Source organism: Chrysemys picta, chromosome 2 (genome assembly GCF_011386835.1).
Source record: "Chrysemys picta bellii isolate R12L10 chromosome 2, ASM1138683v2, whole genome shotgun sequence".
Classification (NCBI taxonomy): domain Eukaryota; kingdom Metazoa; phylum Chordata; order Testudines; family Emydidae; genus Chrysemys; species Chrysemys picta.
In genome coordinates, this window is record NC_088792.1 from 158,318,416 (window position 1) to 158,345,112 (window position 26,697).

General features: G+C 44.3%; 1 protein-coding gene across 2 annotated transcripts in view; it reads left to right on the forward strand.

The window, feature by feature from the left end:
* Nucleotides 1-843: 843 nt before the first annotated feature.
* The window catches only part of BIN3 (bridging integrator 3), a 56,671-nt gene continuing 30,817 nt past the window's right edge, over nt 844-26,697 (forward strand). Inside the window, exons 1-2 of one of the 2 annotated variants that reach the window (XM_005285127.5) lie at nt 844-949; nt 19,669-19,717. In XM_005285127.5, coding sequence (XP_005285184.1) covers nt 942-949; nt 19,669-19,717 — 57 coding nt within the window. In that variant the 5' untranslated portion in view covers nt 844-941. The remainder of the gene's footprint in view (nt 950-19,668; nt 19,718-26,697) is intronic. The other variant, XM_042840311.2, reaches the window with a different exon arrangement.

Genomic DNA, 26,697 nt, shown 5'->3' on the forward strand with positions numbered 1-26,697 from the left:
CCTACACTGAAATGACTAAGCCAGAGTCGCTAACCTGTCCCAGCATGTACTGGGCCTTGTGTAAATGCTGGGATGGCTTCCTCAGGGGCTGTGTCTAATAATAAATAAATCACGCTTAAAATGAGAAGCTAGCTTCAAAGTTGTCCGCGGAGAGACAAGTCTTTCAATCCATTGGAGCAACACCTCTTTATCCCACTGCCATAGACATACGTAACTGCTGCAACACAGCCCCCAGTAGCACATCCACTGTGCAACAACAGAGGTAGATTTTTGGACGAGGCAAGTTGGGCAAATTCTGTCTCCTAGGAAAAGCGCTGTGGAATACGCACACTGCAAATAGGCCTGGGCCCATAAGCTGTCCACTTTGTGAAAGCCATTCAGCTGCATGGGTGTCAATTTATCTGTCTCGGAAGGCTCCTGGGGCTAAGCTGCAGCTATTGCTGGGAGCTGAGTTTGAAGTACTAGGCTGTTCCCCAAAGCCAGGCCCTGGAGTGGCTCAGAGAACGGCTGGTGGGGGTCATTGCAATGTGCTGGGCTGGAGCACGTCCCAGAGAGTTGGTGATGGCAGAACCGGGGAGTGATCGCTGCAGCCTCGCAGGGCAGCCGCATGCCAGCCTTGCTTTGTAAAACTGTGGCGCAGCCTCTCACCAGCTCAGCCCAGCCCAGTGATGTCATGACACTGGACAGTGATATCACAGCACCAAAGCACGGCTCCATATCGTGACATCACAATACTGCACTGTGACATCACGACAAAGCGTGTGACGGCGTGGCTCAGCTGGGGCCTGGGCTGTCTGGGAGGCAGCATGTTAACGTCCAGCTGGCCCCGCCCCCGACGGTGCGTGACGTCACGCCGTCTAGCGTGCCGCTTACCTCACTTCCGGAAGGGGCGGGGCTAAAGAACAAGCGCTTCCGGGAGAAAGCCGGGGCCGGAGGGGACCATGAGCTGGTGAGTGAAGCAGGGGGAGACGCTGGGGGCTGGTCCTGCTCCTCCGGCCCCGGCTCTTGGCCTTTCTCTGCCGTCAGCCCCGGCCGGCCGCTCCGTCCCGGGTCTCCCCGTCTCCTCCGCGCTGGGCCTCTGCGGCCCCCTCCCCCGCCCGAGACACCCGGGGCTCCCCGTTCGCCCAGCCCTGCCCCCACCCCCCCGGCCCTTCCCCCCACTCCCCGTTCGCCCAGCCCTGCCCCCACCCCCCCGGCCCTTCCCCCCACTCCCCGTTCGCCCGGGCCCTCCTCCCGCCTCTGTCCCGGGTCCCTGGGCCTTCTCCCGCCCCCCTCACCCCCGCCCTTGCATCCGCTACTGACCTGATATCCGCATCCCTCTCGTGTCCTCCCCAGCTCCCGCACCACCCTCCTGTCTCCCTTGTAGCAAAGTGCTGTTGTCAGGTTTGTTACTGTGTGGGGGGGGCGGGAAGCCACCTCGCTTACTGACCTGTGTGACCCAGTGTACGTGGGGTTGTTAACGTGAAAACGTGCCCCCTTGTTTACTTCTCGCCACTGGCGTTTGTTACTCCCTTTGGAGAGTGAAAGTGGGCTGGTTAGTTTCACTTTCTTTTAGTCCCTTTCACTCTCAGGACCCTCCGCCCCCCCTTACAGCACCAGGTTCCTGTAGAAAGGGCCCGGGTCTGAGAGTCAAACAGCCTGAGCTGAGTTCCTAGTTCTGCTGCTCTCCGCTCTGCTGTGAGAGTTGCTTCCCTTCTGCACATTAATTCCCCCATATACAATATGGGGCTGATATTTGGCTCCCCTTTGTGAAGCAGCTCTTGGTCTGTGGCTGAGAAGCATGTTTTATGGTCTGACCCAAAGCATATGGAAGTCAGTTAAAAGGCACCTATAGACTTCAAAGGGTTTTTGGATCTGGTTCCAAATTCTTATTTATTTATATACTTGCCTAACAATGTCTGTAATATAAACACAGCAGAGGAAGATTTACATCAAAACAAAACCTTTTTGCTATTTTTTTTAAATGCCTGAAACAGTCATTAATAGGTTTTATAAAACCTACATTGGGTTCAGAACTAGCCAAAGTCACTTTAGCTTGTATCTTGCCTCTCAAATGGATTTCAGTATGTTTGTGATACAGACATTATTTGCATCTCATAATGTCACTATTAAAATTGTAACAGTGTAGACTGGGGGATGGGCTTTTGTATGTACTCTCCCGTGTGTTCTAGCAATGCTGTCCAGCTTCCTCATGGGAAGGCTTCCTGCCTTTGTAACAGGCCTGGCAGCATACCTCATCTTAGCTTGGGAATGTTAAGTATTGTTATTTATGAATGTTTGTGTGTTAAAGTAAATGTGTGTTGGATACTTCACAGAACAATTTGGAAGATACGGTCTCTGACCCAAAGAATTTGTAGTTACTAAGAAGCCCCAAGCAGGATCAGGCCACTGTTGTGCTGTACAGAGGCATGTATAGATATGTTTCCAGCCCCGAAGAGCTAAGGCCCCAGTCACTGACTTCAGTGGCACTACTAATGTGTAACGTTAACCACGTGTAAATGTTTGTGGGTTTGAGGCCTAATTTTTGATGGGACAGTAACAAACAAGGGAGGGGATGGAATGAGTAAGGACCAGAGTACAGCAATGTGCATATATGCATAGGACATCCTGCCCAAAAATGAGATTGATTTTCTCAAAAGTAGCATAATACTTGCTTAACATCTTATTGCTTACCCAGACACACCTTTCCCTACCTTCCTGGTTTCCCCCCTCTTAATCATTTCTCCCTTCTCTCTGACTGAATCCTCCTCCTTACCTACCCTCCTTGCCTATTGCAAATATGATTATAAAATAAATGTACACTTTTGCTTTGTCTGTTCTTCTGTTATTATTGAAAATGGATCTGTGATCAGATACTTGAAACACTAATGCAGCCTTTCACACTCATGGTTTCAAATGACTAAGCTTTATTTGCAATAAATTAAAATAACTGATGATTCTCTTTTCAAGATTATTGGTATTTATCCATCTTAGGCATTTCTAATGTTTATTGTAATGTCCAATAATCATTTGATCAAGACATTTAGACCAAACATTGTCACGTACACATATCATCAGTATACTTGCATACATGCTTTAATTACTCAGCTATCCAGAATGACTTTCCAAATATAAGTTACTTGTCCGGCTACAAAACTTGATTTCTTGCTTTCTAACAGATCAATGTGCAGCATTTCTGAGTAGATTCTTCTAACCTCCATTTCCCCGCATAAAGTTTTGCTTAGAAACCCTTGTTGGGTTTTGTATTTATTCTTGCTCACCGATTCCTGCTCAAATGGTCTCAGTTTACAAGTCAAATGTTTGATTTTTTTCCTAGCTGCTGGCACCGCAAATTCAAGTTGAGAGTTGAAAAATCCAGCAGTGTTCTCTCTGCCTCCTACTGTCACCATAAGTAATAAAGATTCTAGGATCAGAAGTTTGCTGACAACTTTGTTGTAAGAGACTCCAGCTCGCTCTGCTGTGTCTATGTTGGCTCTTCAAGGATAACAGCAGAAACTTTTCTGTATCCGTAAAGTCAGCAGATCTGCCTTGAAGACAAACAGGGCATGGATACATTGAATAAAAAGTTCTAGTTGAACAGAGTTATCTTCCTGATTATACTGCCCTACTGTTTAAAGAAAGGAATATGTACTTTATAGTCCAGGTAGCCTAATCAGTGTATTTTTAGTCCTGACTCATGCATCACTTTATTGTGGTAAATTATACATAGAAACACCCATTGCTGCACTTAGATTTTATTCATTTCACTCTCTCTATCAATCTTACTACTCTCTTAAATTGCACAGCACAGAATCACTCCACCTGAGCTTTCAGTGACACCGCTGCATCATCTGTGTTCTATGCTATAAATGGCTGCATCCTAAAACCAAACAGATAAATCTGCCTAAAGTTAAGGGGACCGTGTCCCGTTAAAAGTAATATTACTTAAAATGCCCTTAACTCTTTCACTTCTGATTGTTAAAAATGGAAGGAGAGTAAAAACCTATTGTATTTTTTATCCATTTATGCACTTTTACTTTATTAGTTCTGTTCAGCCTGGGCAATTAAAATAGATAGTTTCACTTTGAGGTTCTCATGCATTCACACAATGATGGGATGCTTGGTTTGTAAACATTGTAGAAGGACCTTTAACTCCAAACAAAAATAACTTTAGTTGGAGCTTTAAAAAAGTTCCTCAGTGTGTGTGTTCAAGTCAGATTTGCTAAAAGCTCTGTACAAGACTCCTAAAACATTGTTATGGGACACATCACATCCACAGTTCCTCTCGTGTGTGTTGGTCATTTAATTAAAAATATTTTTACTGCCCTAAGCAATTTTTCAATCCTGTTAATTATGTAGAGCCAAAATAGTAAGAGATAGATGTATGGTGATGTAAGAAAGAGAGAATTTAGCTTGATTCTGAGATCCCAGATTGAGTTTGTAGGGCTGGCCAATAGACAAATAAGCTTTAGTCTTTGTCTGTAAACGTGCTTTTAAATGTGGCTATGGTCAGAAAAATAACTGTGAAAATAGCACCTTGCTCAGCAGATTTACTCCCTGTATATTGAGAATCAGTTTTTGCTATATTTTACACCTGTTAGCACTGCAGAGCTAATAAAACCGGATGGCTCAGGTATCATAAGTATCGTCATTAATGAAGTTCCCAGTACAGAGCTAAATGCTGCCAAATTACAACTTTACAATTCCTTTGAAGACAATCTGACAGCACAGGTGTAACTGAGGGGAAAATTTGGCATGCAGACTGTATTGGTGGTGAGGAATGAGCCAGAAAGAACGCAGCTTGACCCTCAGATCCCTGGTGAGTCTGCATAGCTGATGGTTAGAAAAGAAATATTCAAACCAAGCCAGTCCAGTTTGATCAGAAATAACTGAGACAGTAAACAGAATTTTATCATGCCATTTGTGAATTCCCTTTTCAGAGCATAACTGCATGTTAAGCTCCTGTCTACACTAAGGATTTGCCTTCACTACAAAGTTAACATGAGTTGTAACCAGGGATCCTAGAAATCCATTTGCCACGGAAAAATGCAGAATTTGTGTTCTTAGAGAGAATCTTTAGTTTTGACATTTTGTGAGGAAAATAAAACCAAGTACAGTTGAACCCCGATTATCCAATCTAATTAGGACTGTCGCCAGCTCGGATAATCAAAAATTCAGATAATCAGGGGAATGGGCAGGGCTTGGGATGTCAGCCCCAGGCGGCGGTGCTCGGGCTGTCAGCTTAAAAATGGTAAATATATCAATAAAACATTGTGTTCAACTAACACCTATATCTATTGTGGCTAGGGAAACTAAAGTTCAGTGTTTCCTTTAAATAGCAAAGAAAAAAAAAAGTGGATTTTTATGTTTTTTTAATCAGAGGATTTTGTTTTTTTTATCAGAAAACTAGGATCCCTGGTTATAACTCAGGTCACGTTCACACCCCAAACCACTTAGGTGCACTTACACTTCAGCATAAGCCCAAGGTTCGAACTTAGGCTCAAGCCTAACCTCCCTTCCATCTTTACCTAAATCATTCTAACCCAGGGTCCCACGACCCCACAAGGGTGAAGGGTCCAAGCCTGAGTCAAACTGGGAGTCTGGGACCCAGGGTTCAAGCCCTATTGCTTTGCAATTAGATGCAGCCCCACTGGACCCAGGCTCTGGGAGTCAGCCAAAAGTATCCCACATTCCCATGGGCTGGCTTTCTTGGTCCTTTGGACAGTCAAGTTTAGTGGACAATCAGGTTTTCCCAAAACTGCACAACAAAGAGCTAGAGCAGTCACATGACGGGAGGGCACTAGGAGATCTGGGATATGGTTGATTGCACTCAGGTCTGCGTACTGCAGTGTAGATGCTGGAACCCCGGTTTGGGGACCAGGTTAGAAAATTCCTAACGTAGGACTGACAATCAGTGTAGACGCTCAAACCCTGGGTTCTCTAACCCAGGGTCTGCTGACTCATGTTCCACTAGCCCTGGGCTTATGTTGCAGTGTAGACGTACTCCTAGACTGAGCACGATGATGCTTTTCACTTGAGTTCACTGGCCTGTCAGGTGGTACAAGTAGGCTAAAGTTCAGATTAGCACAAGTCATCAGCTGTTAACATGCCCACTCGTGTAGTGTGGACTCAGGCTAGAGCCACTCGAGTGCCGTTGGTCCTTTCCCACAACTCCATTCCTGTGCCCAGAAAGGACAGATGAGGTCTCCCATAATTCCCTGAGAAGGAATTCCTGCAGCAGCTCAGCTTACTGCAGTTTGGAACCAGGGGATATGCCCCCAGAAATCCTAGCACCATACACAAGTGAGAGCAGCATCAGTGTGGACACAGCAGCATGAGGATTATTGTGTGGTGTGGCTGCTTTCACCCGAACGAGGGTAACTCAACAGGAGTCACTTGCGCTAACACTGCAGTGAAGACATACTCTCAGGATGGAGCCATCCGGGAAAGCCGTGGTAGAACATAGCTTAAACATGGTTCCTTCTGAGCCACTTGATTGGGAGCCACATATGACTTGTGTTTTAACACGATTTTTAACAACTGCTCCATTAATGAATATGGGGCCCTCAGTAAGCTTTAGCAGAGAATCAGAGAATTCAGAAACGCTGTGTACCTCTGGGGAGCTGCTTTATTTCAGGAACATTAGCCTGCAATAGCTGACATACATTATATGTGGCTTGCACTGGAAGATGAATTTGTCATCTTTTGCTGGGGTAGGAATGAGGGGTCACCGTCAAGGGTGGGGTTACTCAACTGAAATCTGTGATTCCCTTTTCTTCTTCCACAACAGATCAACGTCAGTCTTTGCGCGTGTTGTGGCCCCATTTCCACATGAATGTGAGAGACCTGAACTCTGAGGTCTGTATAAAACAGACAATCGCTCTCAGTTCGGTTGTCAATGGCTGGCAGGCCATGCCAACTGTAATAGTCGCTAATTCATGCAGATATGGCCAATGTGAAGTCGTGCTGCCGCTTATTGAATGAATTGTGTCATTCACTTAGGTCTGGAATTCAGTACGTCTTCGGAGGGGAAAGGGTCTTACTGACGTGCAGCCTCTGATGTAGGAAGATTCCTGAGGTCACATTTGGACCATTTAGGCTGCGGTGACTGTGAACAAGCAAGGCAGTAACAAATTCTTCTGTAGAACAGCATGCATATCAGAGGGGGCCTATTGTCTAGGGGATTGTGCCCTGCTTCCCAAATGTCAGTGTAAAAAATGTCTAACGTTTATATCACTTTGCTTGCTGGGAGTTCTGCAAAAAGAGAGGATGAGCCTTGTTCCAAACATTCAAGACTGAGAGTTTTCTTTGTTTAGCTGATATATCACTATTTGTTTAGTTTGAGCGTGCTGCCTCTCTCCAACAATGGCCCTCATCAGATGCATGTCTGCAGCTTGGGACATAATGTTTTGAAGTTTAGTGGGAAGCTTACCCTAGTGATTAGAGAAAGGGACTGAGTCATAGAAAGTCAGGGTTGGAAGAGACCTCAGGAGGTCATTTAGTCCAACCAGACAGTTTTTTTTACCCCAGTTCCCTAAATGGCCCCCTCAAGGATTGAACTCACAACCCTGGTTTAGCAGGCTTATGCTCAAACCACTGAGCTATCCCTCTCCCACTACTCTACAAAGTTTTATTCCTGGCTTTACCACTGTGCTTTGAGGAAGGTGGCCTAGTCTTTCTTCCTCAATTTCCCCGTCTGTAAAATGGAGATAATAGTTGCCTCGCATAGGTGTTGCGAGGCTTAATTAATGTTTATAAAACACACTGGGATCCTTGGGATCAAAGGTGCTATTGCTATAAAGAGCCTGTTTGTAACAAGGGGATGGATGTAACTCAAGTTCTGCGTTATTAATTCTTTGTCTTTCCTTAGCACTTTACAAACGCTGTCAGACTAAGCTGCCCGGCCCCATAAGGAAAGTCAGTGTTGTTATTCCTATTTTACTAACAGGGCCGGCTCCAGGGTTTTGGCCGCCCCAAGCAGCCAAACAAAAACAAAACAAAAAAAAGGCCGCGATCGCGATCTGCGGCGGCAATTCAGCGGGAGGTCCTTCGCTCCGAGCAGGAGTGAGGGACCATCCGCCGAATTGCCGCTGAACAGCTGGACGTGCCGCCCCTCTCCGAAGTGGCCGCCCCAAGCACCTGCTTGGTAAGCTGGTGCCTGGAGCCGGCCCTGTTTACAAATGGGGAAATTGAGACCCAGAGAGGATGTGACTTGCCAGAGGCCTTTTGACTAATCTGTGACAGAAGCAGGAATCAAACCCAGATCTCCTGACTTCCACACCTGGGTTATGACTAGATGATGTTTTCTCTACCATGTTTTAGGGCCAACTTTAATTAGAGCAGAATTAGGCTTATTTGGGGATGGATATTTTATGTAGGTAGATGAGATTATTTTTTTTTAATCTTGATCCTTCTGTGACCCACACTGGCATCATTAAGATTTTGTGTCTTGCTTGGATTATAGTCTCCTAAATGAGCTGCCCCAGAGACTGTGTTGAGAAGTTGTAGCTTGGTTGCTGGTGCTGTTAGGAATTGTGCCACTGCTTAGCCATTTGGAGTGAGTATTTGTGGTGTAGCAGGTATTTAGTGACTCTGTCACCGCAGCATTCATAGGCAGTTTAGCACTTTTTCTGCAGGTTTATGGGTTAGGAATGGGGGACTGCAAGTTGCTCAGTGTGGCTAGGTGGCAACACACTTTGAGACCAGGAGGTCTCCGCTCAAGTTCCAAACCAGGATCTGGATTTCCTCTCCTGTGCTGATATTTCAGGGCCATACTAGAGAGGGGGCTGTATGGCTAGAGGTATTGTCCTTCAGATGATATATTAAAGTGAGCTCTACTCCTGTGGCTGTCACAGGTGAAATTTAAAGATCCCAGGTCACTTTTGGGGGAAGGGTAGAAAATACAGTACTGATCTTCTGACCTCCATTCTCTAAAAGCAAATGTGAGTGACTTTGGCTGTATTGGGGGCCATTACTGAACCAGTGGTTTCTGTGTTTTCCTCTTCAATTACAATTCAAGCATCTATTTATAATCTAAAGGGTACCTGTAGTTATGGAAGAAACTACTTAAAACCTAGTTCTGTTGTATCTCAAAAGCAGGTTTTCAAGCTACACTTCACCTCTTCCAGTAGTTTTCCAGTTCCAGCATACTAACTAGACTAAGCACCTAGTATTAATTTAAAGTTAGGAGTTGAATTGTATAGTCCTGTGACGTTTAATTCCCCAAACCCTTACCAGGTTTTGATCTAACAAGACTTCCACGTTAATCCATTTCCAAATGATTTTGGTGTGTAAAGTCTGATGTTTAGCTCAGGTCGTGCAATAAAGCGCAGCTTTCTAGATCACTGAACCCCATCTACTCCATAGGTACTGGGAGGAAGTATATTTGGGAACAGGTGGAAAATGACAGGCATGTTCAAGTTCCAACATAAATGTTTATTTTGTATTAACATTATTAATATTACAGTCACGTCCTGAGTCCTGATCAATATCACGACCCCATCTTCCTAGGTGCTGTGCAAACACATACAAAGAGACAGTCCCTGCCCCAAAGAGCTTTATTTCTAGCTTCCTACAGTCTAGGGATGCTGCAGTTACAGTTAAGAAGGTACTTTTTAGACTAAGCCTCCATTTTCAATGGGTTATAACTGTTAACTGGCCTACCTTCCCCACAAAATACCTTGTAGGCTGACAGTTTTTAAACTTGGTCTCATCCCGGAATTCTTGTTTGTCACCTTTTTGGAGTGAACTTACTTCTGTATGGAATTCAAGGGAATGTAGTGCAGGCCTGACAGCTCTGGAGAATGCAGCCTTCTGTCTCTGCAAGAGAAGCGCTGTTACCTCTGCACTAGAAAGCCCGTGTCTAGGGATGAGAGGGGAGCTGATTCTCCGTGCCCCATGCACTGAGGGCTTTTCTGCCAAATGCCACTTTTCATGATGGAATTTAAACAGAATTTCTTTATAATGATAGCAGGCTAGCACCTGTTTGATCAATGAGTTCTGGAGAGAAGCAGACAAGGGTATTTCCTCAAGCCCAGATCATGGTCTCATTGATGTATATGGCAGAACTCCCAGTGAAACCAGCATTTGGCCCTTAGTATCTGATAAAATTTGATCCAAAAAAGCTCTTAGATCTCAAAGTGGTGAGCAAAGTATAAATAGCTACATAGATAATTACTTCCTACATATACCTAGATACTTGATTTTATAGCACAGATGGTCACATGTACTACAGAAGTACTCACGTTTAAACACTATAGCGAAATGTAGTTGTTACCTGTGTTATAATGTAGCTCCTGATCCTGCAAACTAGTCTGTGTGACTTGAACCCCTGAGCCATTGGCGTCTGTGGAGGTCCACACAGGCTCAGGGGGTCCCCTCCATGTGGACCAGCTTGTAGGATCAGAGCCATAATTTTTTCTTACTTGTGTGTACAGAAAAAAATATGTGAGCACCCCCTTTTAACGCTAACATGGTTATCACATGATTGGTGGTGGGGTTCCATGCAGGCAACTAAAAAACAATCTTATAACACAGTTAAACCACAACCATCTTTCACAACCACGCTTAAAATGGTTATTTTTGTAGCATAGTCAGGGCCTAAAACAGCCTTGCAAAATTCTGTTCACCCACGCACCTGGCGTGAGTAATCCTCTTTTGATGGGTGAGTAAAATATCATTAGTTTTTTCATTATCATCTTGGAACGGGTGGGAGAATAACTTCTGACATTGTTATTGCATTTGTTTAGTACTGACACTGGACTTGGCTCTGCAGAGGACACAAGGGATAAAGACAGTCCCTGCCCCAAAGAGTTTACAGTCTATGGGCTTAGTACTACACCATTGAACTCAGGGGAAGCAGATTTGGAACAAAAAGGACTAAATACTTAAGGATTATAGTTTGAGGCTGGTCTAAATCAACATAAACTGCGTGGATACATTATGCGTTTTTTCTTTGCTATAGGGCAGGGGTCGGCAACCTTTCAGAAGTGGTGTGCCGAGTCTTCATTTATTCACTCTAATTTAAGGTTTCGCGTGCCAATAATACATTTGAATGTTTTTAGAAGGTCTCTTTCTATAAGTCTGTAATATATAACTAAACTATTGTTGTATGTAAAGTAAATAAGGTTTTTAAAATGTTTAAGAAGCTTCGTTTAAAATTAAATTAAAATGTAGAGCCTCCAGACTGGTGGCCAGGACCCGGGCAGTGTGAGTGCCACTGAAAATCAGCTTGCGTGCCGCCTTCGGCACACATGCCATAAGTTGCCTACCCCTGCTTTAGGGCTCACGCTGAGACCAGTTTTGTTGGTGCCCTATAGCTTTGTCGGGGCGGACTGAAATCCAGGGCTACTAAGTCTGTATATTTTTCAGTTGATTTCAGAGGTGTCCAATACTCTTAGCCAAATTCTGTGCTGCTGCATGCCCCAGGCAATCCCACTGACCTCCCAATGGAGCTTCACGGGCAGAAGTCAACACAGAATTTGGCGCAGTATCTCTCTTAACATAAGCTGTTTGTGATCCATTTGAATAATTTTTTCCTTTCGCATTAGTGTTCTGTTTGGAGTGGTTGCTATGAGTTCTTATAAAGAAGGGGGAGTGGGGTGGGACGGTGCATGCGGTTTCCATGGACACCGTGTAGTACAGCAAGACATCCAGAGTGATGTGATATATTAATTCCAACTGTGTCTTGTGTTCATGCATCTCTCACCTGTGAGGGCTGGGGCTGGAATTCCCCCCTGCTCCTTGGACACTTGCTGGTGCATTGTATAAGGTCATAGGGTTTTATTTAAGGCCGGGACAGTCTCGGACTCCTTATTCAGCTATCTGAGACTTGGAGGTTCGGTGGTTGTATAAGTTTTTCACTAAGGCGTTGTACAGCACCAAGCACACTGTCAGCATGCAGTGAATAATTTCTCTTACACCCTGATCCTATGAGGTGTTGCCCACTTCTTGCAAGGACACATCTATAGTAGCAGAATTATTACCCATATTTCATCAGCTGCCTAAGGTTGCTAGTGTAGACAGGGCCCAGGCATTTTTATTATCATGTCATGAAAAGCTGCACGGAACCGCATTGAATCATACTGTGAGAGAAGCACCTACCCCCGTTTACACTAGTGCTGCCACTGTTGCGACAAACATAGTAGCTGCCCCACTGCTGGCAGCTGCCGGAGCTTTGCTAATGTAGACAAGGTCTCAGATGGTGTGTGTAGGAAATGGGAATTGAGGGTTTTCAGCACTTTGCTGAGAAAGTTCCTGTCACCTAATTAAGGTGAACTTAATGCAGCGTTTGTTTTTTAGGTGAAAAAGCAAAATTTTCCTTGGAAAGCAGACGCTTTTCATGAAAAAATTTGTTGAGTTGGAAATGGGTTTCAACAGAAATTTTTCAGTGAGCCCTCCTAGTCTGACCCCTTATAGTTATTAGAGAGCCTGTGACACTTTCTGCAGGAGTCTGTGTGTTAACCCTGAGGTCCTGACCATGTACATTGTCGGTAAATACATTCTGCCCCCTCCAACTTTCCCTCCACTTTCAGTTGCATACAGCTTTTTCCTTACTTCCTGTCCTAAACCATCATTGGAGATTGCTGTGACTGTTGAACAGCAGCTGTTCATATCCCCAGAAGCAGTTGCATTTCAGTGGTGGTTGAAAATATTCATGTGTTTTCCCTATTTACCTGAGAGAGGTCATAGGAAGCCTGATTAGTGTTTTGTGGTCCTCAAGTGGAAGGCGTTATCATGTGTTTTGTTGCAGTCTAGGCTTATTTCCCCCATTTAAATTCCTGAGGTTGATAGCCCTCCATTTTTTCTGGTCTCTGCCTGATTAGGGAGCAAGAGTGGGCAAGGTTTGTCAGGAAATTGAGTGTTTTGCTGGGGGGAGGGAACGTTATTATACAGGAGAATAGGTAAAACCACAGCTGCAGCCCTAGATTAGAAATTACATGGTCTGATCCAGTTGGACGATTCCTCTGCATCTTACTTTCAGAGGGGACTACAGAAAGTGCCCTGCAAATCTCATTGGGCTGTATTCCTCATTGCCTGGTGGGTTTATCTGCAACGCTCCTGTGCATGTGGAGGAGAATTAGAGCATGTTTACACGTACAGCGCTGCAGTGGCGCAGCTGCATCAAAACACATCTGGTGAAGACGCTCTGTGCCAACAGGAGAGCGCTCTCCTGTCAGCATAACAAAACCACCTCTGCAAGTGGCAGAAGCTATGTTGGTGGGAGAAGCTGTCCCGCCGACATAGCACTGTCCACACCGGTGCTTATGTCGGTGTAATTTATGTCACTCAGGGGGGGTGATTTATTCACATCCCTGAGCAACATAAGTTCTGCCGACATAAGCTGTAGAGTAGACACAGCCTTAGACCCTTTGGTGTGTGGCTCTGAGCTTGTACATGGAGAGGTATAAATTTTATTAGAGAATATTTGAAAAATAAACAATACAGAAAATTTGAGGCGTCAGTTATTGGTCATTGGGGGTAACATACAGAGTATAGAGGGGATGTTAGTGTTTTGGGGTTGGGGGAAATTTCAGCGAAAATTAGCCACAGCTTCTCCCTCCCTTCCCCACCTTCCCCTCCCAGAGGTTCCTCAACTTCCCTGACGGGATGCTTTCAGGATTCTCTCCACCCACCTACATTTTTTTCTTACTTTAAGCCCCCACCCGCTTTCTTCACCCTCCTCCATTGAGGAAGACTAGGTGGAGCCTCCCTTCTGATGTCAGTGTTCCCAAATGAGCCAGAGAGGCTGCCGTTGAACGACTCACAGCGTCCCAATGGGAGCTGTGTGCGCTGCCTTCGCCGCGTTCCCCCTGCCAGCCTGGAGAGTGAGGCCAGGAATCTTCATGGCATTACTGTTACTGTGGCTCGCCGAGGTAAATGGCTGTATCTGACCAGAGAGCTCTTCAGAGTGGGAAAACTCCGACTCTGACTCAGCGTGCCCACACTGTTTATGAACATGATTTCAAGGGATTTCACACCCCAAACACAACCCCAGCTTTCTCTCGCTCAGCAGAAATAATAGAACCAAAACACACACAAGTCCAGGTTTCTCCTCTAGGTTATGTGGAAACGTGCTCAGGTTTCTAGGGTAGCATTTGCGGCTCTGGCACACCAGGAGGAGGCTCCGTAACACATAGTAAAAGATCTGGAACCGTATGTCAATCTGATCTATTTCTGATATGCTCATCACTGTGGTATCCAGGCAGGCTAATAATACCTGGAGCTCTTCATCTTACAACACACTCTGACAGCTGCTAATTTGTGCATCCCACTATATCAGGTAATAATATTATCCCCATTTTACGGATGGGGAAACTGAGGCACGGAGCAGTGAAATGGCTGGTCCAAGGCATCACGGCAATAGAATGTCCGAACTGGGATTAGAACCCAGGAGGAGTTATTGGCTCTCGGGCTCGTGCTCAGATTGTTGGAGCACATCTCTCTCTCTCTCTGCTGCCAGCAGCTTCTTTCAACTGCATTTCAAAGCTGCGGGTGTGTCAATTTATTTTAAAATCTCAGCTAAGATCAGTGGTTCTGATCTTCTTACTACTTCATTGCTTTATTCTTTCTGTTCTTCTTTCTTGTGTTGCTTTTTCACTGAGCCATATTAAACCAGGAAAATTGTCTCAAAATATAAAATAGCTTTTTTTTTTTAAATAAAAAAATAGACATTATATGAACCGGGTTTTTTAAAAAGGTTTTTACTGAGACAGACATAATTAGCCAACTGGCATCATGATGCTAATAGAGATACTTGCTGTTTCAAAGTATATTTGTAGCTTTGTTGAACATCCTGTTGACTTTCTTTTGCTATGAAAGAAAATAGTCTTTGTTTCTTCCTCTGTACACAGAACTTTTTGGATGTGAAAATCCTTTCCTTCCCAACTGAGATGGAGTTGAAATATCCTGTAGCTCACATCCCGCACTGCCCTTCATTGCATAAATGTAATGAGTAGTTTAAAGAAAAGTGAGCCATCTGAAACAGGATGGGCTGATCCCATTATCCATTAATTGACCTGAGCTTCTTGTTTTATTCTAGTTCGGCTCGAGAAGAAACGCAAGCGCTAAAGCAGACTATGTCAGTTCAGGTTAAAGGTAGGAGGAAGGAGTGATACAATTTAAGCTCAACCAGGCTACTCAGGTGCTGTAGAAGACCTGAAATACTCCCTCGGTTTGAGCCCGGATTCCTCCATCCCCTTCCATCCTGCAATTAGTTGTTACATAAACTACCAGTTGCCTGCACCCTCAGCTGCTGGTCTTTGTTGGTTTAGAACACTAGGATCCAAGCCTAGTATGAGTTGTGATTTAATCTGGTCAGTTTCCAGTATCCCTGTGTCAAGGCTGTATCCCCACTTTGAACTTTAGGGTACAATGTGGGGGCCTGCATGAAGACTTCTAAGCTTAACTACCAGCTTAGCTCTGGTCCGCTGCCACCATCTCAAGCTAATTCCCTTCCCTGGGAAGCCTTGAGAGACCTTCACCAATTCCCTGGTGAATACAGATCCAACCCCCTTGGATCTAAAACAAGGAGAAATTAATCATTCCCCCTCCTTCCTTTCACCAACTCCTGGTGAATCAAGATCCAAACCCCTTGGATCTTAAAACAAGGAGAAATTAACCATTCCCCCTCCTTCCTTTCACCAACTCCTGGTGAATCAAGATCCAAACCCCTTGGATCTTAAAACAAGGAAAAATCAATCAGGTTCTTAAAAAGAAGGCTTTTAATTAAAGAAAAAGGTAAAAATCATCTCTGTAAAATCAGGATGGAAAATAACTTTACAGGGTAATCAAACTTAAAGAGCTCAGAGGACTCCCCTCTAGTCTTAGGTTCAAAGTACAGCAAACAAAGATAAACACTCTAGTAAAAGGTAGATTTACAAATTGAGAAAACAAAGTAAAACTAAGACGCCTTGCCTGGCTATTTACTTACAAGTTTGAAATATGAGAGACTTGTTTAGAAAGATGTGGAGAACCTGGATTGATGTCTGGTCCCTCTCAGTCCCGAGAGCGAACGCGCTCCCAAACAAAGAACACAAACAAAAGCCTTCTCCCCACCCCAAGATTTGAAAGTATCTTGTCCCCTTATTGGTCCTTTGGGTCAGATGCCAGCCAGGTTACCTGAGCTTCTTAACCCTTTACAGGGAAAAGGATTTTGGAGTCTCTGGCCAGGAGGGATTTTATAGTACTGTACACAGGACAGCTGTTACCCTTCCCTTTATAGTTATGACACCCTGTTTTACTAGAGTTTACTTAGTTTTGTCATGCTCTTTAATGAAGACTGACAGTCGGTTTTTCCCCGTGCTTCACACACTTTCCAGAGCGGCTGCCTTTTCTTAGGAAGCCCCCATACTTCATGAGATTGCAAAGCTGTATTGGGTAGAGAAGTCTGATTAAGTAAATGGTGAAAGGTCATGTTTTAGTAAGACAAGGTGGGCAAGACAATGTCTGTTGTTGGACCAACTTCTGTTGGTGGAAGGTACAAGCTTTCGAGCTACGCTGAGCTCTTCTTCGGCTTTGGGGAAAGGAAATCAAAATTTTGCACCTTCTACCTACAGAAGTTGGTTCAATAAAATATATTACCTAACTAGGGTTGCCAGCCCTCCAGGATTGTCCTGGAGTCTCCAGGAATTAAAGATGAATATTTAATTACAGATAATGTCATGTGATGAATCTCCAGGAATTCGTCCAACCAAAGTTGGCAACCCTGTACCTAACTCACCTTGTCTCATATCCTGGGATCAGCACAGCTCCAAAACCACTGCAAACAAATGTTTAGAGACTCACACAACTGTAGCTATCTTCACTGCTGCTCTTTGCGTTTTCCAGCCGGCCACTCTGTCTATTGCAGATTAATTTGCTGGAGGCATCTCTGTTTGAATGGTCCTCTTTAGCTGGTGGTGTTTCAAAGACTCTGTAAGGGGCCTGTATTTAAATTCTGTGTTTATTTCTGTGTTAACTAAGATTAATCATTAGCAACAGAGAAACAATTATCCCTAATCGTGCACAGTGCTAACTGTTCTTTGGCTGGGACTGTAAACTTTCTGGGGCTGGGACAATGTCTCTCTCTCTCTCTTCTGTAATACACCGTGCAATTCATGGTGCAACATGAATACTAAATAATGCATTCAAATGGGGTGCCGTTGGTGGAATTTCCCCCACCTCCTCTTATTGGTACAAAGTCACTCACCATAATATCTCTATTTAATGCCACATCTCTACTCGTGGATTTGAAGTGCTTAAGGCAGGGACTGGGAATAAGGATTCCTGAGTTCTATTCCTGTCTGCCATTGACTCACTTTGTGACCTTTGGTAAATCACTTAATTTCTCTGTGCATCAGTTTCCTCCATCTGTAAAATGGAGATAAAGATTCAGTGTTTGTAAGCACTCGGAGATCCTCTGTTGTAACGTCATGTAGAAGGGCAAAGTATTTAAAGGTGCGTTTGTTAGCTGATTACTTCAGCATGGTGTCAGTGATGTGTGGGACCTCAGGGTGCCACTCTAGTAGCTGCATGTTGTATATTTCACAGGAGATCAAATGGTTAAGCTTTGATTTATACATGCTTTCTTCACTTACTGCCAGCAATCTCCATCTTCCCGTGTTATGTTTCTATAGGAACTCCCGGCAATGCCTGCTGCAAGATATTATCAACCAGTCTCAGGCTGGGCACAGCAGGTCCAAATTCAGCAACGGTGTTGCATCTGTTTACACCGGGAGCTGTATTTGGTCCTAGTTTTCTTCTTCTCCATCCCACTGCTCCCCCTCAGTTCCCCAGTTTTCTTCCTGGCCTCTACCTGAGGGCAGTTACTGATGCAGATTTCACTGTCACAAATAACTAGCTCTAATGATAGATAGCACCTGGTTATACTGACTTCAATTAGTATGACCAGTGCCCAGAGGGTAATAAGAGAGTCACCCCATTTTTATTGACTTTTTGCCCATATAGAAAAAAGAAAAATCTTTAATTTCCTATTCCTTCCAGTAAGGCACCACAACCAGTTATTGACTGTTTCATTATATGCTAGACGATTGTTTATAGAAGAAGTGTGATTCATGGTTGCTGTGACTGCCAGTGGAACTGGAAGGGGTTAACAGCCTAAAATTACATCAGCCATGCTGGAGAACAATAAACAGGAAGTACTCCAGAAATTAAATTTAAACATTTGTGACTAATGTTGACTTTTACTCCATGGTCAGTTCAGGAGGTATGGATTGCAGTCTAGGTTTATTACTGGTTGCTAATTATACCATTGGTTTGACTATGATTGGCTGAAATGAAGGAAAGAGGGAATTGGGTCATTGGATGATCTTGTTTTTGCTGTCATTCCCATATTAAGTGTTGTCTCATATGGTGTGGTGTTTGTGGAGTGGTGCTTGCAGAGAGAAGTCTCTAACTGGTAGTTTAATCCTAAAAGTTAGTTGTTGTATATAAGAGATTTTATAAAACCGATAGGGTAATAACAATGTTTTCACGGTTAAAAATAATCATTGGAAATCAGCGTAGTTTGAATTAAAACTTTCCTCAACAACCCTTCAACCTGTAAGTGAAACTGATTAGAGACATTTGTGAAACTGACTAGCCATTTTCACTCTGCAATACTGACAAAAATTAACTGGTTAAGAGATTAAATAATATAAACTAAATTAGATTTTTAAAATCAATTTTAGTAAAAAATGTGACAATTTGTTACTGTTTGCACAGGACCATTAGGGGACTTCTGCACCTTCTGTTTTGCATGTGGTACAGAATATTGTTTGAGACAGGATAAGGCTATTCCTTTTTAAAAAATATGTAACTGAATTCTCCCCGTAGCTACATCAGCATAATATGCTGTAAACTGGGTTTAGTATAAACTGGGAACATTATGGACCATGAATTTTAACCAGACAACATAAATTAGTCTAATACATTGAAAGCAATGGCTGAATTATTGTGTTTTTATTACTTTGGTTATCAAGTGGAGAAAGAAACTTAATTATTTTAATTGCTTTATGACTATGACCACAAAATCTGACTGAGCCAAAAATGGATACATCGTGAGCACTCTTCACCTTCCAACTAGCTTATGGGGGATGGGGGGAATAGCTCATCCAGATTGTACTCACAACCATATTAAGGTTTTTAAGAATGAAGGCTGTTCAGCTGGCAGGTGAGCCATCGCTGCAGCTGTTGAAAGAAAAATCATTTGAAGCAGCTCAAAACTCCAGACACTTGGGTGGTGGTTTTTGAGGGTCTTTCCCTTCCCCCCCTTTAATATTCTCTTTGGAAATATTTGCAGTGTTTGATTCCTTCCTCCCCACCCCCGCCTCCTCTTTCAGATTTATTTTGAAATTTTGCACCACCTTCAGACCTTTGTGCTGCCAAGGAGTGCCTTGGACATCTAGAGCCCTTAGTTGTATTAATAGGACACTGACCGGAGGAAAAAGGGGGATTTCATTGCTGGAGACCCAGCTGGCACTGCTGTTTGGGAAGATCACTGATGCCAGAGCTGAAGCCGACTCCAAAGGGAGATGTACTTTATCTTGAATGTAGTACCAGGATCTGGGATGTTATTCCACTGAAGCTGGCATCCAAAAATCCTTCTCTAAGAAAGAGCTTGGGGAACGTGTTTTTTGACATTGTCGCATGTGAGGCCAGCTATTCTTGTTCGCTTACATATTCCTTATCTCTCCCTCCTCCCTTTTCCAGGATTCCGTTCAAGATTGGGCAGCCCAAGAAACAGATTGTACCCAAGACAGTGAGTAAACCAATTCCCCCTTTTTAGATCCAGTCTGTGATCATGTGGCTGGTGAGTCAAGCCAGCACTTTGACTCGTCCCATTTTTGTGTGTGTATGTGGGAGGGGAGTGTGAGTGAGCAGAACCTGTTGCTGTGTTTGACCATCACATCCTTGCGCTGTGGGTGAGGGGGAGTCCCAGCTACATGCAGTATTTTGGTCTCGGGATCTGTTTTTTAAGGGAGGGGGCTCTTTCATTCTGGCACAGTTTTCCTAGGAGATGACTGAACATGCTTCCTTCCTTCCTTCTTTCAGCAATGGCTTGTTTGTTCATCCTTTCTGAGCAGATGGAGGAGGGGGAGTGGTTCAGATCGCTGAATATAACTGTTTCCAAAGGAAAGCTTATCAGAGGAGGCTGAGATGCTTAGTACTCAGGCATGAATTAATTTGTGCTGCACAGCATTTGCTTTAAAAGAAAATTAAAAAAGCATTTTGTATTCTGATGAATTTGAAAGTCCTTTCCCAAGCGCTGTTTCTTGCAGCTGGCTGTGGTATTTTCCCTGCTTAAGCAGATGGTCCTTGTCCTGTGAAAGCTGTAGTGCTCACAGTAGCAATCCCTGAATTAACCTGCGTACCTGCTTTAAAAGAAGCGTCCTGATCGCTAGTGTGACAGAGACATTGGCTTTATAATTATAACTGCATTGGTGAACTAATCCCCTGTACAGACTAACATTCCTGATCCTTCCTCTGTGGGACTCCCACCACTGCTAATTCCTTAGGATGCGTGGGTTATTTGTATTACGGTGTCAAAGATGCTTTTTGTGGCATGAAGTTTCCCCTTGAGACGGAGGGTTTACTCTGCCACTTCCCAATATTGATGAATTGTAATCTTTTATTTAAAGGATGGTGTCATTCTGTGGTGCTGCAGAACGACAGTTTTCTGCTTCTGCTTCAGACTGGCAGTGCAAAATTTAAGCAAGGGACCTTTTTAAAGAACGGCAATGTTGAAACCCTAATGAGGGCCTTTGACTCCTTTTCACTCTTCTGTGGTCTTCCCAAGTTCTAGTGCTCCAGACCTCATGTGTTGAATGCTGCTCTCTGCAAAGAAATACAACCCCCAGCCTCAGGCAAATCCACTAGATCCCTGTTTATTTCAAGATCCAGTTCAAACTTACCCTTTTTTTGTTTTTAAATCCCTCATTGACTTTCTCTATTGGATTGCAGAGATTCTGACTGTCTCACTTCCTTACTTGCTCCATCCACCTATCTAGCACTGGTTTCTTTTCTGCTGGCGCAAGAGCCTTCTTCTACGCATCGCCTGATGACTTGAACGGTGTTTTTGGACATTTCCGCCCCATCTGATTTTTGTCTCTCATATGAGTACATATTCTCTTTGTCTGCAGCTGTGAATTTCCCTTTCCCTGTGCCATAATGTATTGTTTAACTATGTAAAGTGTTTCAGGATGCAGTTTGTCTGAAAGACCTTATACTACATAAAACTGTGTTGCTGCACATAGTGCCACACACCAAGGTCTCCACTATCACCTCTGAAGCTAGCCCTCCTAATGGTAGAGCAGGAGCTCAGATTGAACGAGAGTTAATATTTGAACCTACCAATCTCCCTTGAGAATCTGACCTTCAGATTTACACTCCTCTTAGTTTCAGGGTATGGAAGTGATGGGCTGCTTTGTAGCTAAGCTAGTTAGCATAGACCTCCGAGTTTACCTCCCCCTTGCAGGCTGAGACATTCCATCTGTGTGGGCTTTTGTGAACAGCAGTACAATCTGCTTTAGCTCTCCATTTTATTCCAGATGTTGGCCTCTGGAGGCTTCTGCAGGAAGTGGGAAGGTGTGGCATCTCCAGGGCTCCATCCAGAGCTCATCAGAAGGGAAGCGGTTATGGAGAGGATCTCCCACTCACAAGATTGTACCACAAAAAAAAAAAAAAAAAAGGGCAGTTGTCAGAATTTAGCAGTTGGTTCCCACCAGAGCATGCTAATTCCAACACAGGGAGAGAGACAGAATCATTCTGACATGGCAGGCTTAGCTCACCAAAGCTTTTGTGCTAAAAGGCTCTAGTACTAGTAGGAGCACTGGAAAATAAGTTGACTGGGCTGCAGTAGGAATTAGTCATGACTCCTTGTGCCCACTCGCTGCTGATCCTTTGAAGAAGGGCAAAGTGTCAGCCACCGTGTAGCTCTTTAGGTAGAAGGAAACCCCTGTAGGAAATATCAGCTGGTGAACTGAAGTGATCTCCCACCCCCCCACACCCTCCGGCATGTCACTACTTTGTTTCCACCTAAACCTGGGCAAATCCAATTCCAGACGGAATAATCTCTCCCCTCCTCTTCCCCTGAAAAGAGCATCTGTCACTGAGCTTGTACAGAGGCGAGAAGATTGGGTGGGAGGATCTAATATACAGAGAGGACCTGCTGTCAGGGGAACGATAGAGGACATAGTAATGCAGCCCAATTAAACTGATGCCCAGCGATAGGACCTAAACCTGTTAGAATTATATCTGTGTGCAGAATGTTTATTATTTAAATCCAGTACACAGTGGATGCCTCTTATAGTGGAGACAGTTCCCTTCTCTCTCCCCTTCTCCCCACCCCCAGGACAACTTCACTCTAAGCACAAGTTACACTGTTCAAGCTGCAGTGGAGTCCCAGCTAACTGAAGTTCATCTGGGTCACCCTGGGGTTGTACCATGCTCTTCAGTGGGGACTGGGTCATCTGAGTCGGCAGGTGGCTGAAAAGAATTGCAGCTTGTGCCTCTCCACAGTGAGCTCTGAGCCTGGAGCACAGCCTCCTACCACTGCCAGGCAAAGCAGGGGAAGCCAGTCAGCTCATTTTCACTCTTGGAAGAGAGGAATTCAGAGCACAGCCGCCCCCAATAACCTTGGACGAGTTGGTCAGGGGTTCCCCACCTCAGTCTGCTCAATTCGGGGTGTATCCTTCCCCCACTTTGTTACTGGCTGACCTTGAGTGAGTTGGCTGGGCATGATTGGCAAAGTGTATTCCAGAGCTCACAAACCTGGGTTGTAGACTTCAGAGTCTGCTAGACCCTGCTCCCTTGATTTAGCCAAAGATTTTGGTGTTCCCTGAGACCTTTCGATAACTAAGCTTCATTAGAACAAGAATTCCATCCCAGCAAGTTTGCCATAATTAGTTTCCACTGCACATGACTAACATTTGAAATCTCTAATACCGGAGTAACAGCATTGGTGGGATGAAATTAACGGGCCTGGTGAATTAGGTGACTGTGTCTATTACACTCTCCCTTCCACCCCCTCTCATTAAAGCTGAAGCGGGGTGAGTCCCATCCCTCTAGCTGCACATGATGCTCTTTGGGGAACGGCATAGGAGCAGCATTGCTTTTGTGCACTGCTTATCCACCCATAGCCTTACTTAGAAGATGGGTAGGTGTGGCTTGTAGTTTGTGAAGTCCACAAAATCCTAGTCATGGGTGTACAGGCTTGTATTCCGGCTTCACTTCATTTCAGGATTATTTTGGCTCAAGGTACTCGACTGTCAGACACAAAGGGGTTATTATGTCTTGTGCTAATTGTTCTGCTGCACCCAATTTATGCACACAACTTGCATTGTCTAGGTGGGATCTTCGTTGTGTTTGATGGGATGGCACATACCCAGCAGAAGTTTGTGGTTATAATAAAACGTTTGGCTTAACTACACAATTTTTTCTCTTCCCTCTTGTTGCCAAGTCCCATTAAGGGAGTCTGAGTCCAATGAAATGATGCCATGTGGAAATCAATAGCACCCTTCCTCCAGGAGAGTAAGAAGGCTCTTCACAGTACTGCCTTTCCATCCTCTTGTGGTGCTCATTGGTCTTGCATCATTTCCTCTCTACCACATTGCTGATTACAACAGCCCCTTTGAGTTATACAGATTCTATCATGGCTGGAAAGCCCAAAGTTCGACCCCTTCTTGGATTTGTTACAAAGTCAATGTAATTCACTGGGGGGTTTTAAAGAGCACTTCAGTTAAAAGTCCTAAGTCTGCACTCGGGAGCAATCTTACAATAACTAACCAATGTGCATGGAACAAAAAGCATTTCAGTAAGGAGAACAGATTTTGGTTTCAAGCTTCCAAAAGTGAGTGAGGTGGGTTGGAGGGAGGAATTATTTGAATGTGGAAACTTACCTAGATGGTTTCTTTTCTTCAAAGTACCTCTAGTGCTCATTATTTTTAACTTGGTAACTCTATCAGTAGCTTTTTGCTTTACGTGTCAGATGCCTACGGCCATTGAGTTTCCAGGCTGGTGAAATCTAAGTGAGAGCTGAAGCTGCTGGGTACTATGCATAACGTGCTTGGTGTACTGTTACCTTGCCCTCGCAGCCCACTGCATTTGTCTCTTTCATCCACCTGTTGCATCTTTACATAAACCCGGATTGTGAGCATTCTGGGGCAGGGACTTATTTGTGTCGCATGATGGTCCATGAGCCTCAGTTGGAGTCTCTGGGTGCTACTGTAATAGAAATAATAATTAATAGTAGCTAGCAGAGGCACATGGGTGTGCAGAATGCAGTGACTGGTAGCCAACTGTTACTGTGGGGGTGAAACAAGACTAATGCTTGGGCAGCTGTCTCTGTATAAATGTCATTGGGGATGTGAGTGGGGAGGGGTGTTTGATGTGCTGCCTTGTGAAGAAGAGGATTCAATCCCTGATATGCAGAGTGCACACAAGACGACTAGGCAGGGAACCCAAGAAAGATAGGGCAGGATGAGAGTTTGAGGAACACGTGTACTCCACTAGAAAAGTAACTTCTGTGTGAGAGTTGTGGCCTCCCTCATGTCAAATAGACCGAGATGCCTTTGTTTCACCCCCAGGCACTGCAGGTAGAGGGGAGAAATTGAACAATAATGGGTAAATCAGCAAATGTCAGGAACCGCTCAGCATCTTTACATTCCGTTTCATCCCGAGCCTCCCCACCCTTTGCAACTAAGCCTAGAAAGAACTGATTGCTGACCAAATGAAAGGGAAATTCTTCTGAATAGTACATCTACAACGGGATGGAGCTTCGTGCTGAGAACAGGGGGAATAATACCATCAGCCGTCAAAGGACTCGAGCCTGAGTCATGCCGGCCCCCTTTGGTTTGCAACCAGGACAGTTCACACAGACATATAAATAGAATGCAATAGTCTGGGGTTATTTTTACAGCCGGAACAACCATAGAAATATAGGGTGATTTTACTATGTGCTGGTTACCTGACCTGAAGGCACCAGCTGTCGTGGATTTTTGCAGAGCTGTGAACCAGGCATTGGCTATGCAAGCTGCCCCCTCATTGATCCACCCTGTCCTGGAGGGACCAATTTTAGCAGCGAGAAAGGGAGATCAGTCTCTGGAGCTTTTCAGTCTACAGAGACAGCCAGCGTGGGTGCCAGTAGTGGTGGTCTCTGTTGGCCTGGACACATATCCCCTTGGAATTTGACCGAAGCTCACCAAACTCACTACCCACCAAACAGCCGTCAGATTGCAGTGACTCAGTCACTACTGACTTTGGGTGGATTTGAACCTGCAAACTCAGAAGATATTTAAGAAAGGGGGATTGCAAAAAATGAGGGTGACATTTACACCTGTAGGTCTCCACTTTAAAATGTTGGCCTTATAGCAATTGGAATTGAAAACCAAGGGGGGGATTTTATTAAATGTGTTGTTTCTGTAGCTATATTTTGTTGCTGTGAGTCTCGGTCTCAAATGCCTGGAGCAGCATGGAGTACGTTTTTAAAAAAAATACTCTGGTTCATTCTAGTCTTGGCTGTGCGCAACGCTTTGCTGCTTGTTTAATAGCGTGGCAGCTTAACCACGAAAAAGAACCAAGTTTTGATCCCATAACAACAAAAGTACACGTTTACTCTTGGCTGGTCAGTTGAAATCCATGTGCTTTATTTGGTTGATAAGATGTGGAATGAATGTTTAAGTATGTGTTAAAACAGTCCACCTGGAATGAAAGCACCATGGAGTATCGTAGCTCATTGGAGATTTTCTGTCAGACAGCAGATTGGAATAGGAAATCATTGATGTCATATTTGGAGAATACTTCTCTGCTTGGGTGATTTTTTTTTTAGCTTGTATACTCTTTGGGCCAGTGACTCTATCTTCATCTCTTTGGAAAGTGCCCAGCACACTGAGAACTGCAATTAAAATAATAAAATTGTTTTCTTTTCACCCCATGGTTTGGTGGATTTGTTTGCAATAGGGCCATGTATTAGAATTTGGGGGGCATGGAGAACCAGTGGTATCTTGAGGCTTAGAAGGGGGCCATTGGTTACCTGAGCTGATGGAGACAGAGGGTATGGTACAGAGAATGTGTAGTTTCATAGGAAGTGATCAGAAAAGAAGTGCTTAAATACAAAATTACCAATCTTTGGGACAACTGCAGTAGTTAATCTGACTAAGAACTCAGCTGTAGCAGCCAATAGCCACTGCCACCCCTTCAGTTGTGCATTCTCTAATGGAGCTTAAACTGCTTCAAACCCAGTTTCAAGTCTAAGGCTTGGAGCAGTCCGGATTCTGTGGTGGATTAGAACCTATGGATTAGAATGGGAGTTGGGAGGAGTGCTGGGGCACATCACACAGGCAAATCATAAGGGAAAAGGAAGAGGCCTAGAATACCAGTTACTGAAGCCCGAAGAACCGATATTAGTGACATGGAAATACAAAATAGTTGCATGCAGAGAAGATAGATACTTAATAATCGGCAAAGGGGAGTGTGGAGTCATTTAAATTTGGTGTCAGAGGAGAGAGGGGCATGCCCCAGGTCCCGTTCTCCATTACCATGGGTGAACGTATGCACACAGTGTTTCTGGACCCCCGAGCAGAAACATTTCTCATATGACCTGCTCTTCTTCTGTAAACACCGAGCAGGGCTGTGTAAAACGGACAGTACTGCATGTGTGTTCATGTGTCATTATACCTGTTGGGCTGCCACCTTTGTGTGCTTTTGGAACGGCGCCATTTATTTTGTCAGTTTCCAGTTCAT